General features: G+C 36.7%; 1 protein-coding gene across 4 annotated transcripts in view; it reads right to left on the bottom strand.

Moving 5' to 3' along the window:
* Magi (membrane associated guanylate kinase, WW and PDZ domain containing protein magi) overlaps positions 1 to 14,367 on the bottom strand; it is a 180,583-nt gene that overhangs the window by 83,637 nt on the left and 82,579 nt on the right. For all 4 annotated transcript variants that reach the window (XM_083117760.1, XM_083117762.1, XM_083117764.1 and 1 more), the window contains exons 3-5: positions 9,020 to 9,247; positions 5,128 to 5,407; positions 797 to 1,008 (exon numbers count right to left, since the gene is read on the bottom strand). In XM_083117760.1, coding sequence (XP_082973886.1) covers positions 797 to 1,008; positions 5,128 to 5,407; positions 9,020 to 9,247 — 720 coding nt within the window. The remainder of the gene's footprint in view (positions 1 to 796; positions 1,009 to 5,127; positions 5,408 to 9,019; positions 9,248 to 14,367) is intronic.

Raw genomic sequence — 14,367 nt, 5'->3', positions numbered from 1 at the left:
TTAATTTTCAAGTGACTGTGTAGATTGAATACATTGTGGATCACGTGCAGTCCAGAGGCATCCAACATGTCTGGCCTAGGCTCATGGGCCACCATTATCCCATTAACAGCCATGTAAGTTAGCTACCCTGAGCACCTATCATTTGTCACAGTGGCGTATGTGTATTACAAGATGACGATTCCCATGCAGAAGTCCTTTTGTGTCACTGAATTTGCAAGGTGTTGGGCTGCTGTATCTGTTCAATGAGCTTTTCGACGGTGATTTTGAAGTAATTCTCCATTCGATAACATTTGTCAATGGTAAAATAAGTTTCAAACAACTGGATGGGTCTGCAAAGGTAAGAGTCTGGACATCCAAGTGTGTCGAACAGGAGCATCTAGAAGCATTTGACTACTGGATGGATGTGTGCAGTCACGAAAGGTGCTCACTTTGAACACTTATAAGGTACACTGTGTAAACTTGTGGAGTAGTTGTTTACTCCCATATAAACTTTGTCCTTGTACCCCACCCCACATATAAGGGTATTAAACAACTATGAAACCCCGATTATCATTTTGCGACATGCTGTATAATCCCAATATTTGAATCTACTCAAACAGGTCAGTAAGTTAAATGAATACAGTGAAACGCTACCACTCGCCAAGAGGCATCAAGTTTGTTTGGAACTTAAAAATATTAGGCTTCAATCACATTATTTCCTATACCAACCCTCTTCCAACCTCTGGAACAAAACATTAAGTTACAGATGACACACATTAAAGGTACATATGTGACACAAATGCATGCATATACATACCACTATTTCCTTGTGCAGCTCTCTTTGCTTGGATCACTGGATTTTCATATTGTGTTCTCCTATTAACGTGGTCAATATAATATGTTCCATAATGTGGGTCATCAATTTTCTCCCACCCATATGGAAGTTCATCATCCAAGCAATCTTCAAGAGACTTCTTTTGAAACTTCGAAAGCCGAGGATCCAACCAATGTGAAGTCCCTGAATTGTGGCTTTAAAAATGGAAAAAATGACATTGTCAATACATGTAAAAGAATCTCTAGACTATTGTTTCTACTACTGGATGATAAAGACATGAAATTCATAGATAATTCTTCATAAAATTTAATTATTTTGGAAGGAGATATTTGACTAGCTTAGGCCAGATAGGAAGACATCGATAAAAAGATCTGTTCACATATTTCTATACCATACATATAAGTAACAAAGGCAAATATAGCACAATGGATACAGACACTAAGGTATTGGTAAAATAGTGGTTTGAATTTTATCCATGCTACATTTCCTCTCATGTTCCTGACAGGTAAGATGAACATGTTTGTAACAATGGTTCTGTATTATTTTGCAATCTTAACTGGGCTGAATTTCGAGAGAGCACCTCTCCTTTCACATGGCAAGAATCAAACATAAGATAGACCCATACATTATTACTAGACACCTAGGTTTTTTACAATAACACCGAAAAACCTAAATTACTATCAGAAATTGATTACAACTGGATAAAAGGATATGCTAACACTTTCTTTGTGCATGATAAGTCATGAAACAATGCAAATTTGTTGTTTTACAAAATATTTAGTAGGGTTGATTGACTGAGTTGGTGTTTTAAGTCCACTTTATGCACAGTAAGGCTAATTGGGACTGGACCTACAGTTTAAAGTGGGATCCAAACCACTGTGTGCATCCACTGGGTATCGAACCCAGGACCACTTGATTACAAGGCAATGATGCTACCAGTGCACCATTAGGGAGGCCATCGGAATACTTTCAATAACAATTAATTGTTATGATTTTCAAGCATCTGTATCACATTGGTGGGAATTGGTAAGGGTATTGGTATGGGTAGTTAGTTCAAAGTAGTATTGGCTCAGCCATAATATTTAGTCTTTCTTGCAAACTTCGCTAATTTTTACAAATATACAGCAAAAAATTATGAAAAAATTGGCCCATTGTTGCTGTCATCTGGATTTCTAAGCCAGAGTGTGTGCTACCTCTTTTCATGTAGCTCCTCACTTATCTTCACAATGCTGTGAGACCACCGAAATTCTGGAAGTTGGTGGGGATCGAATCTGGGATGGCTTGCACCAAGGGGTAACTAAAACGTAATAATTCAACTGCACAGGAGCTCTGGTTTACATAAAAGTGACTCAGATCTATTGTGATAGTTTTCAGTCAGCTAAGTATCCCTTTTCAGAGCCATCACACTTGCAGTAAAGTGGGCACTATGCCCCATATTTCCTGCTGATTATAATGAAATGTAAATTAAGTTTTAAGTGCAACAAAGGTAATTAATTTTACAATTCTGTAGAGAAGTCACAGGTACTTCTGGATAGTAATGCCACCACTGAAAGTAAGTGGAGTTGCTACAACCCAGAAGTGTACATGACTCTACATGGTCAATGAATTTAGTAATAAGATATTTTTGTACAGTGTATATTGATACACCTGTAGCTTGAATTCTATCTTCTGCAAATACACTGCATAAAGAAAGAAATTGCCACAATACTAAGTGAAATGAGTGTACAAGAGCCTAATAATTGGCATGGATTGAAAACTCTTTAATCATTTTAGCGTGAAGTATAGCTGTTTTTTGGAAAACAAGAAGTTTAGAAAATATGTGAAAAGTGAGAAAAACAACACTGATTATTGCCACAAGAAAATGGACACCTGGGGTAACCCTGGGAGGTGAGGTGGCTAAGCATGGTGCTGACCACATTACATGACCTCCAAAAAAAAGTGAAGATCGAGAATTTCTGGGGCCCTACCTCCATATGGGCCTTCCTGGGCCAATGCAATGCCCATGGAGAATTTACCTCACCTTATCTTTATTGCAACAAATAAAACACAAAAAATTAATGTCCCTAATTATTACTGATGCAGCGAGGTAGAAATCCATGTCATATACCCAATGTATATGAGAATAAAGTAGTTTGTGGAAACTGAATAGAAATGGCAGCACCAGGTAGAAAGGGGAAATTAATTGGTAAGAGTAGTTGTTAGGGACATGAAGTTTTAGTTTTATTTTCCCCTAAATTTTGATGTTATTTTTTACAGCAATTCGGTGTTATTTTTCTCAGTTTAGGGCAAATTTCGGTGTTATTAATTTAAAATCTGTTTTATTTTTATATACATTTTTACTGTTTCTTCTATGCTTAAAATTATCATATTGTTTTAGTTCTGGAAAATTGAGACAAATTTTAGTATTAATGACAAAGAATATGGCTTACCTTCACGAGAAATGACCAAATTTATTCAATTTCGAAAACTATTTCATCTCATCAGCCACTAAATAGGAAATGTTTATTGAATGATAACACCCAAATCTTTGAACACAATCATACACATCACATTGCTGCAAACATAAATACGTTTCTGTTCAACACAAGGGGGTTTCATGACGTGCCTCGGTCATGGGAATTTTTTTGGGGGACAAAATTTTATACCAGTTCTATATATCTTCACACAAAAATGTGGGGGATCGTATAGTTTGATTGACTTGTTATTGATTTTTAGTTTTGGGTAATTATGTAGTTTCCACTTACCTGTGGTGATCGCGGCGATAGGGCTGAAATGAAACACCACTTCTTATGCCTTTAGAATCTCTCTGGATGAAGGTGGAAGGGGGGCATGGTATTCACATTAATACAAGGTTAGTCGAGCAGACAAAAGGTGCCGAATAAGGTTGACTAACAATGGCAGAGAGCCTATCGCAACACAGGGGGGCAGGGGGTCAATGCCCCCCCCCCCCCCAAACCTTCGATGGGAGTCAATTCTAGGGTAGCAAGGGGGGACAAACATTGACGGCCAAGGGCACCTGCAGGGGGGAGCACAGAGGAGCAATTACCCCTTCGATTTCATATTTTATGCAAATAAAAATTCATTTTGTAAAATTTTCTTGCTTTCTTCACTCGCATTATCTGCTTTTTTAGTTTTAGTCAAGTTTAGAGCTGTAGCTAGGGGCGGCGGGAGTCGGCCATGGGCACTGAATGATCTAAATGAAAAAAGTTGTCCGACAAAAATAATTTGAGTAATTAATTCGGCATAAACAGGGGGGGGATGTTCTACCTTTTGGGGAGGAGTGCATCATGGGCCTTGGGGGGGATGGGCACCTCTGGTTCAACATACATATTGGAATCTTTTGTCTAAAGTACCTGCAGAATCTACAGCTTAATATAGGCCTATGTAACTTCTTAATAAAGATTAAATGTCTGTATTGGTGTACTGAGCTCTGATATTTCATTCTACTTCATTTCATATTACAAGTGTTGTGCATTTTAGATAGAAAATTAATCTCGAGTTATAATGACAGTCCTGATCGCATTCTAAGACTCTCAAATGCAATCTTCATTAGTATACACCTCTATGACATTCCTTCATTTCAGAAATCACTGAAATACCAAAGTTAATGAAAAAACCACTGGGTTTTAAAATGTTTTTTTTTTCAAGTGGGGCCAACCAAAAAAAAAAAAAAAACACTGGGTTTTTCAGATTGGGCCCACCTTGGCAAACCCTGGTCTTTTTGGAGGTAATGTGATCAGTACCACACACTGGCTGCCTATACACCCCAGTGTTTCGCCAGGTACCCATTGATTTCAGGCTGAGTGAGCCCCAGAGATGCTTTATGTGGGGACAAGGATGGAAAAATTACAACCTTAGATCACCCACCCCAGGAATCGAACCTGGGTCTCCCGCATTAGTAGTATGATTTTAAAAAATGTATTATTGTTATTCAAGTTCAGAGTAGCAGTTCTCAATTTAACCCTTGCAGTGATCCAGCAAGGAGAGTACTGGAATAACCTCAGTACCAAATTAGATTTCTCAGAATGCATCAGGAATGTAAGGTTCTTTGGAATGTCAGAAAAGGTAGACGTGAAATGCAGAAGGCATTGTTAGTTTGATTAATTAGTTATACAAGGAAAGAAATTAGAAATGTGAGAGTTCATTCGCTAGTTTTTCAAAATTTCCCTAATTTTCCAAAAATTGGAATATCATAGTACAATATATATATTTTTTTTTTCAAATTCAAGACTAAAAAAAAAAGTATTTGCTAAGACAAACCAGGCCAAAGGTCCAGTAACACTTTAAGACTACATATATAATTCTGTACTCACTCGATGAAGTAGACTTCTCCTCTTTCTGTGTAAGCCTTTTCCCAATTAGGTGGAAGAGGCCCCAGATCTGACTTGGGAGATTCAGGATACTCTCCAGCTTGGAGGTAGCTGGGTGGTGAGATCTTTCCTATGTACGGGATGTCGGAACTGCCAGATCTTTTAAAGTTGCCTATGTACTGAGGATCTCCGGTGCCTGGCTTTGGATAACTTCCAATATATTGTATATCAGCACTGGATTTTGGAAAATTCCCTAAGAACTGAACATCGTCACCACTTGTCCCTGTAAAAGTAATTTTAAAAGTTCTTAGAAGATGCAAACTTCAGGCATACTAGAAAATAACAGACATATTTTGCTCAATGTTATCACTAATTACACTGGGGAACAGTGAAATTGCGGCACAGTGTTTGAGAGCTAATTTAGGGCGATTTCATGGTTCTGAATAATGATATAATAATATATTTCCTGAATTGGCTCTAATTTATGAAATAAATGCAACTAAACCAAAATGGCGGAAACATAAGACATACATATAAATGAACTTCCAACAACAATTTAATATTTCTTTTTGTGATTACAATCATTAATATGATTTTTTGGTTCACTCTATATCATGGGCACTCCAAATTTGAGTCCCTTTCGTCCGCCTTGGCCCCAATAACAAAGTGATTCCAAACAAATTTTGCAAACTATATGTGGGACCCATTTTTTATTCTGTTGTCCCAGATTTTTGGCAAAATAAGCCTGATACAAATCTCTCACTACATCCGTGATATTTCTTCTCTGTGATGGTAGACAATATATTCCACATATATAGCAAAAAACATTTGGGTTATTGAAACACTTACTACGTGAGGAACTCATATGTCCAATGTATTCACATTAAACGCATTTCGCTTAGTTATAATACAAAATTCAACATTAAAGATATATATTGCCTAGCAATGCTTCATAAGTTGCCTAGCAACAATTTAGAAATAAATTAAGTTTCTTAATGGGAATTTCAGGCCATTATCAAATTTTGATATTACCGAGAAAAGCGTGGAGTTATTTTACCACCTACATTTTCCATGGTGTGTTTATTTTTATAACTGGAGTCAATTTAACTGAACCAATCATACAATTGGCAATCACAGCTGTTTTGCGTGTTGAAACTATTATTAAACTTTATGCCACAAAATAAAATCTTTTTTTTGTTCCCCAGTGTTATTTATCAGATATAATAACAAATTACATATCACTCCAAGTAAGAGAAATGAGGATACACTGTGGATGGTTTCTACATGGTGGTAGTGAACGCGTTAATTAAAAAAGCAATATTTCTTAGTGTAAGGAAGTTGCAAATCGTTCAAGCATTAGCAACTCACAAAGGGTGTACTTGTGGCTGAGAGTAATGAAACATTGGATCTTGGCATAAGAACACTAGCTATGGGGCAAATTAAGTGGTTATCAGATTGAACCTTCAGCATATTAAGAGCTAGGTTATTAACCAATTAAGAATGAGCTATATAATTTTAACAGATCTATCTCGCTTCTGATGCCACTTAGCTATAACAAAAATATCAGGCATTGCTGAAGGGCATACACTGTTCATTCAACAATTTCAATTTACTTGAGGGAGGAATGAACGTTTAACTACCGAATTTCACCGCATAATTGTCGCACCTTGTTTTTTCAGTCCAAAAATTGGTTTATAATCCTTCATTGTGCATTGGCAGGTCACATAATGAAACCAATGATAGCAGCACAGGAGCTTCAGATACAGAATATTAAATTTTGTAGTCTGTACTTCACAAAACTGTAGTAATCTATATTTCAACAACAATGCACAAATCAATAAAGTCTAACATGTTAACTTTTTTTCAGACGGGAAAAATGTTCGCTAAACTGTCAATTTGGGCTATTTAATTGTAATGTGTATTTGCAAGTATTTTGTGTACCTTAATCTTATTACCAAAGACAAGTTTATTAATGAACAGACATATTGTGTAAAGAAAAAAAAAAGCTTCACATAATGATCACACCTCATCTTTCTTGGGAAAAAGAAAAATGAGCTACGACGATTATGCAGTGATATGGTATCATGCATGTTGAGCACAATATTTCTTGTCACATTGATTTATACTGATCAAGCCATTACTTGCAATGATACATTTCTCTCATTCTCATCTCCTAAAAACACATTCAATTTCACAGTAGTTACATGCAATAGTTCACGCTCATTTTAATCCCAAACACAAAGATCATAATTTTGTTTAAGCATGTGGGGGTTAAAAGTAAACATGCTACCAGTTTGCAAAGCTAACTTCCTAAGATACATTTATCAAGTCATGCAGGTAAAATAATAACACGTGGCAAGGACCTAACTGCTTAGCCTCACTCCCACATGCCTCAGTACAGGTGGGCGATCATCTAAACAGTTACAAGGAGACGTGTGGTCAGCACAATGAACTCCAGTTGATGCTGGTTTTCCATGAATGTGCTACGCTACTCATTTGCAGTAACCCTATTTTCTCATTATTACAACCCAAGAATTTTCTGTACTTTGGGGGGGGGGGGGCAGTCACATATTAGAGAAAATTTTAAACTTACAGGCAGCATTATGATGTATACCTTTTGCAAAAACAAATACCACAACAGCGAATGCCTAATACTTCAAATGTTCTTTGAAATTTTATCTTGCTAACATCAATGCAAATTTATAAAATTTCAATCACTCATACTTCCTGCTATTTACAAGACATACATATGATGTGTAAAGTACATTATAACATGACAATCTTTATCTGCTCGATTTATCATGGCTAACATGTTAAAATTACTGCAGGCATCATGCAAGATCATGACAGAAAGGAATGTAAAAACTACAGAGGAACAACACTGATGTGCCACTCAGCAAAGGTGTATGAGAAAATATTAGAGAAAAGAATAAGGGAAGTAACGGAGCTGAACATGAGAGAGGAACAGTATGGATTTAGAAGAGGCAGATCAACAGTAGATCTGATATTCACCATAAGGCAAATGCAGGAAAGTCACTACGGGTATGGAAATGATTTGATTATGGCATTCCTAGATATAGAAAATTCATACAATAGCATGGATAGAACAAAGGTTTGGAAGGGGAGGGGAGAGAGAGAGAGAGAGAGAGAGAGAGAGAGAGAGAGAGAGAGAGAGAGAGAGAGAGAGAGAGAGAGAGAGAGAGAGAGAGAGACACACAGAGAGAGATAGTGTGTAGAGTGCAGAGCACATACAAGGCCAACCAGAGCTGTGTGAAGAAGACACCAGCAGGAAGAACGGAGTGGTTTAGATGGACATGGAAGAGTTGAGGGTAGTAGAGAGCTTCAAGTAGCTAGGAAACATAATTGAGAGAAGTGGAAGAATAGATGAGGAGGTAAACAGAAGAGGACAAATGGGTAGTGGACTATATCAAAGCGTTTCAAGATTAATATGGAACAGGGATGTACCTATGATTGATTGATTTGGTGTTTTAAGTCCACTTTATGCACAGTAAGGCTAATCGAGACTGGACCTACAGTTTAAAGTGGGATCTGAACCACTATATGCCTCAACCAGGATGTACCTATGAAATGCAAGAAGGTAATATACAACACATACTACCTAGGTATGTGCCAATAATTACATATGGAGCAAAGACTTGGGACAATGACAGAGTGAGACACAAGAAAGATGCAGGCAATGGAGATGAAATTTTTAAGGAGTATATTGGGAAAGACTAGAAGGAATAAAATAAGTGGAACGCTGTGGAAAGAGAGGAGTGGTGGAAGACCAGGAAAAAATTGAGAGGCTTAGACATCTACGCCGACCTAGCCAGAGGCAGGAAACTGTGAAGGATGATGATGATCATGCAAGATGAAATAAACTTACTATACACACCTTCATTATTTAACACTTCACTCTTTACAGGATCTGGATCAACACTTTTAGATGCCATTGCTTCCACATTAGATCTGTTTCTTTTGCGTTTTCCTTCAGAGCTGGGATGTGCACCAGGGAAGAAACCACCTAATGACACACCTGAATTCAAAGTCCCATTGGAACCACTACTATGTGGAAGAGAGACAGGGGGCTCCTTCGATGGTTTTGGGGTACCATAATGGTTTCCTGAAACAAGAAACAAAAAATATAGCAAGAACTGAACAATGTGTAAATTATTTTTAAAAAATAAAGGGCATTTGCACTATTTTCTCTTTTATCATATGCATCATGTTGCATAAATGTTCACGAGAAATATGCCTTTAAATGCATCTAAAACTGATTGATTGATTGATAAATTTAGTTTATTTTACTTCACGTTTTGTGCCTCTTGGCTAATTTGAGATGATGAGGATGAGTAATGAAATTGATGAATGGACATTCACAAACAACCTTGCCCGAGCAGGATTCGAACCTGGGAGCATCTAAAACTGATTACTTACCAGTTACTTAAAGCATCCTCTGCCTGGGAGATGCAAACATGATAAACAATGTCACTTGTTACTGTCTGTGTAGTTCTGCTTTGATGATAGGCTTGTTAAAGGTCCAGAAACTCTAAATTAATTCTCTACCCATGCAGAACAGAAAATCAGCACATGTAAATGGGTTTGGGACCGTAAGGAACAGATTTCTTTTTAACCTTTAGTTGAAATTTGGTTTAAATTTAAACAAAAAAAAATAAGTGTTGTCGTAATTTGGTTTATTTTTGACCCATGCAGCTTTAGATAAAATTATCGAGGGTGTGCCACACTTATATTTTTATATTGGGGTGGAAACACTGACAGTCATTTTCCAAACAAGTTTCACCATCATGTCATCCAAAGTTATCCGAAGTTGATTGGTCCCATAGTGTCAGAGTTATAACAATTTTATGAGTAATATGCAAATTGGCTATTTTTTGTAAAAAAAAAAAAAAAGAAAACAGTTTTACATTTTGGCTCATTATTCAAATTGTATTGCACCCACAAACAAGTTTCATTCTGCTGCGAAAGGTCCATTCGTTGAAAAAAAGGCAAAAGTTCATGTGATCTTCCCAAAATAGCGACGAAAGAGGGGGCAAACTCCACACTTTTATGTTTTGTCATTGACATTCGGGGTTCCGCCCTCACCCATAACTTTTCTGCTGGTGAAATGCATCTTCAAACTGCCTTCTTCCCATTGATATCTTTTTCTATTCCATCGGAAGTTTCATATTTCCAAGAGAACAAATCAAATAATACTCCCATAAGCCTAATGAATTTCTCCTTGCCTCCTACAGCTATCCTGGCAGTGTTGCCAAACCTCATGTGCATAAAAGAGCTATTTCACCTTAAATGAAGTTAAAACTGACTTTCAAGGAGCTAGATTTACAAAGGCTGGATAAAGTGCTTCCTAGGGTAATGTTAGTTGTCAAAGGGGTGGGGCGCTGCTATTACAGTTAACTCTAAATTAATGATAATTTGTTCTTAGTTTTCTCCATCTAGATCCGGCAGCATCACCCTTCTCAATAATCCACCAATGGTTGTATGAAATCGAAAATAAAGTATTCCCTGATAACAATACTATGTCAATTGCATGTCAACACGGCGCTATAAAATAATATCCATATAAGAGGGGTGGGGCGACGCAGCCAATATAACAATATCTCACCGTGTGCAAAATGTATAATCATGGCAAAAGTTGATGGTCTATGTGAGCTGGAACCAGTGATGACATCATAGTGGGACATGGGGGCAGACACCCCAGTTCACAGCCAAACAAATGCACGAAAGAGCCAGATCTGGCTCCAAGAGAGCAAAGAGTTGGCAACACTACCATGTGGGGAAGAGTCCCTTGGAAACTGTCACACATGCCCTTAATGATTCAGACTCGTGACAGTGACTGGAATATATGTAATAGTTAGTATACACAATAGTTCCACATTATTACTTTTAAAAACAGCAGCTTGTGAAAGAGGTTGATACATTATATTCCAATTACTGTTAAGATGCAACATGACCAATGACTACAGGAGTAAAAAGGTGATTTAAATAAGAACATGTATGTATATTATATTATAAACTTTTTGTATGGTTGAGTGAGAAAAGGGATGGGCCTTAAGCTCGGCCATAAAAACATAAAGAGGCAAATAAATAAATAAACAAACATATACTAAACAAATAACCATATGTTATACCAAGCTACTGAAACACTGGAAAAAAAAATCTTAGCATAAATTTGCATTTCTAAGTAGTACAGTCAGATATGTATTAGTCACAGTACAGAAAGTTACTGGAACAAGAATTTAAATTGAGATTGGAACAAATTAAATGTTTGCCCGTCAAAAATCAAATCCATGACCATTTATTACAAGTAATGATACAAACTAAACTATTGGGGAGATTCCAACATGGTTTGAGTGTTGAGTGCATGTGAAGAACTTTTTTGTGGTAATACTTCACCTAAAAATTTCTGAAAGTTTTTATTTCCATAAGTCAAACTTGGCCAGCAAAATATTCTGCTTGTACACTTCTCAACATCTTATTTGACCGCCCTGAAAAATTTCGAAGTCCGGAATTCGTAAATTTGGCAGCATAGCGCTTCAGAGCCAACTAAGAGTAGCCAACTTTGCAACATTTCTTCTTCCTGAATGAAAACACTCGTGATTTTTTTTTTCATTCTTTCACACTCCATAAAGTAAAGATACCCTAAAGCAGTAATAAAATATATGAGTAGACAAGAGAAATGTTAAGTAGAAATACGAATGTTGAAAATATTTCAAGATTCTTCGTTCTGAATTTGAAAATAGGAAAATGTATGTGCATTGTGAAACACTGAACAGGTTCTCATCCACCTGGAAAGAATTGTGGTCACATTTGAATGCAAGAAGGCAAATTTATGATGATTTTATTCGAAATGTTTAGTAAAGATACCTTGCACAACACCAAACGATTCTGCAAAGTGTGTCTTTTCCTTGGTTCTAGGCGAAAAATGGTTCGAAACTCCGGCACAATGTTGCTTCAACTGAGATTAACGTGTTTTACTGATCTTTCTGTTACCAATCTCCTGGAGTAGTTGGTTAGATAACAGCACTTTCTTTTCATTCTGTTTTCGTCAAGATCGAAACATCGTAGGTTCAAATCCCACCCTTTCCTTATTATTTTTTCCTTTCTATTTACCGAGTACGAAGTGTTCTAATAACGTAATATAATATTATATGATATTACTGTAAATATTTATGCGATGCATGCTCAGTGGCGGCGATTGGGTTTCAAAACTGATGGGGCAAGGTGGGGGGAGGGGGAGGGCAAGGACAGTTTCTTTCCCTTTGTAGAAAATGTTTAGCATAGTGCTGGGTCATCTGCCCCTCCACACTCCATAATCGTCGCTTCTGTGCATGCCTCAAGTAATGCTTCTACTAATGTTTTTAATCTTTCAGTGATTGGCAGGATTTTAGGAAATACTTTTCCTTTCATTCAGCTGTTATAAGTTAACACATATTAAGAACTTACATGTTAACTTTCTGCATCCGGAAATGCAGGACATAAATCGCATAAATATCAACGGAAATATCCAAGAAACTTAGATAAGCATTCTCGTCCAAAGCCGTTTACTTCCCGAAAAAGATTTCGCAAAGAAGTAGGTTTGAACCCATGACCTTCCATTCCATAAGCAAACGATCCCCCTACACCACATGGTTCACGTTATTTTATCCACTCGGTTCGGATTCCACTTTAAACTGTAGGTCCAGTCCCGATTAGCCTTACTATGCATAAAGTTGACTTAAAACACCAAAACAACCAATTCATCTCCTTTCAGAGTGGGCCTTCTATGATACTGTAGTCGGCCAGCATACGAAAATACAGTTCTGCTTCGCGTATACCAGAGTGTAATTGCATTTAATATTGAGACTAATTTTACTTTAAAACTACAGATTAAAGCGATAATAGGGTCCAGAAAAAGAACCTCAAAGTAGATCTTCATACAAAGTATTTTAATCCATTGCCAAACATTTCAGTTAAGAATAATATTATGATTTTCCATTGACCGTATTTTCGATTCATGGTGAATTTGCTAAAAGGACCATGTCAAGACATCTAAATATGTAAGTTTTACTAGTAAATGCATTTAAAATGCACGAAACAACGGGGGGAGGAGAAAAATAAACCTCAAGAATAAGTAAAAATGCAACAAAAACTGTTAAAATACTGACAAATAAACTAAAAGCCAAAAAACGCCGAAAAATGAAAAAAAATGTAAAATAGAAAGTGTTTTCTGGCTCTAACTGAAGGGAAACTGACATGATATCAGGTTTAGCATTGTTTTTAAGGGTCAGAAAAAAAGTTGATTTTTCATCAACTCCGGACCCTAATTAGTAATTATGACCATTGAAAAAGTTGGAGGTAGCTTACTTAAAATTGTCTTGCTGAGGGATCGTATCGTCCCATATCTCCACTTCATAATACATAAAAACATCAAGTTCATATTTCGAAAATGACTTGGAGTTTTCTACCACGAAAATATGTTTTTCATAGTTTGAAGTTCGTTAGTATTATCTTTCAAGATTTCCATTGTTTTAATTTCACACATATTTTATATTTCATACGTTCCTCTCTCTTTTCATACAGTCTTTGGAAAAAAGCTGAAGTTTCTTGTCAAACGGAGTCTGGTTTAAATGACTCCTTTTCGCTCTCCTGTTCCTACTTTAAACAAACAACAAAATACTTCGTAACTAAACGATTGCTTGTTCAAAACACGGAATTTTTACACAATTTACAAAATATGACAAAACGCCAATAGACATGGTCATCATTTTTTCCTTTCAGCGTTTCTCGATTTTATCTGAATTCGTTTCCTCATGAAAATTGCCACGATGAAATTATAGATATGATATTATGTGTGCATTGGTTTCTTCAAACTGGTAGCAAATTTTAACATGAGCTACCTGGAGAAGAGGTAGCGTGCTTGATTCTTACGAGGGAGGTCGTAGGATCTATTCTCCACCTAGGCAGGATTTTTTTCAGGATTATATCGTTGGGTGTAAAGTTTATCCACCGTGCTAAGAAGTTAACATTGATCTCTGTATTTCACGAGAGGAAAGAAAATAGTAAGAGAAAGTTATTTCGATGATAGGAGGAAGTCACATGCCACGTGGAATGCGCAGAATCAAGTTACATAGAGCTAAGTCTGTGATGGTGGTATCGAATATTGCAAAGTTAGTGCGGAAAGTTTGTTATATCTGATACTAGTACTTTCTGTTCAAAGAAGACAAACATTTTAGATACAAAGCA

This window comes from Lepisma saccharinum, chromosome 2 (assembly GCF_977018435.1).
Source record: "Lepisma saccharinum chromosome 2, izLepSacc3.1, whole genome shotgun sequence".
In the NCBI taxonomy this organism is placed as follows: Eukaryota; Metazoa; Arthropoda; class Insecta; order Zygentoma; family Lepismatidae; genus Lepisma; species Lepisma saccharinum.
The sequence above is the reverse complement of the archived record's forward strand: the minus strand, read 5'-3'. Positions and strand labels throughout refer to the sequence as shown.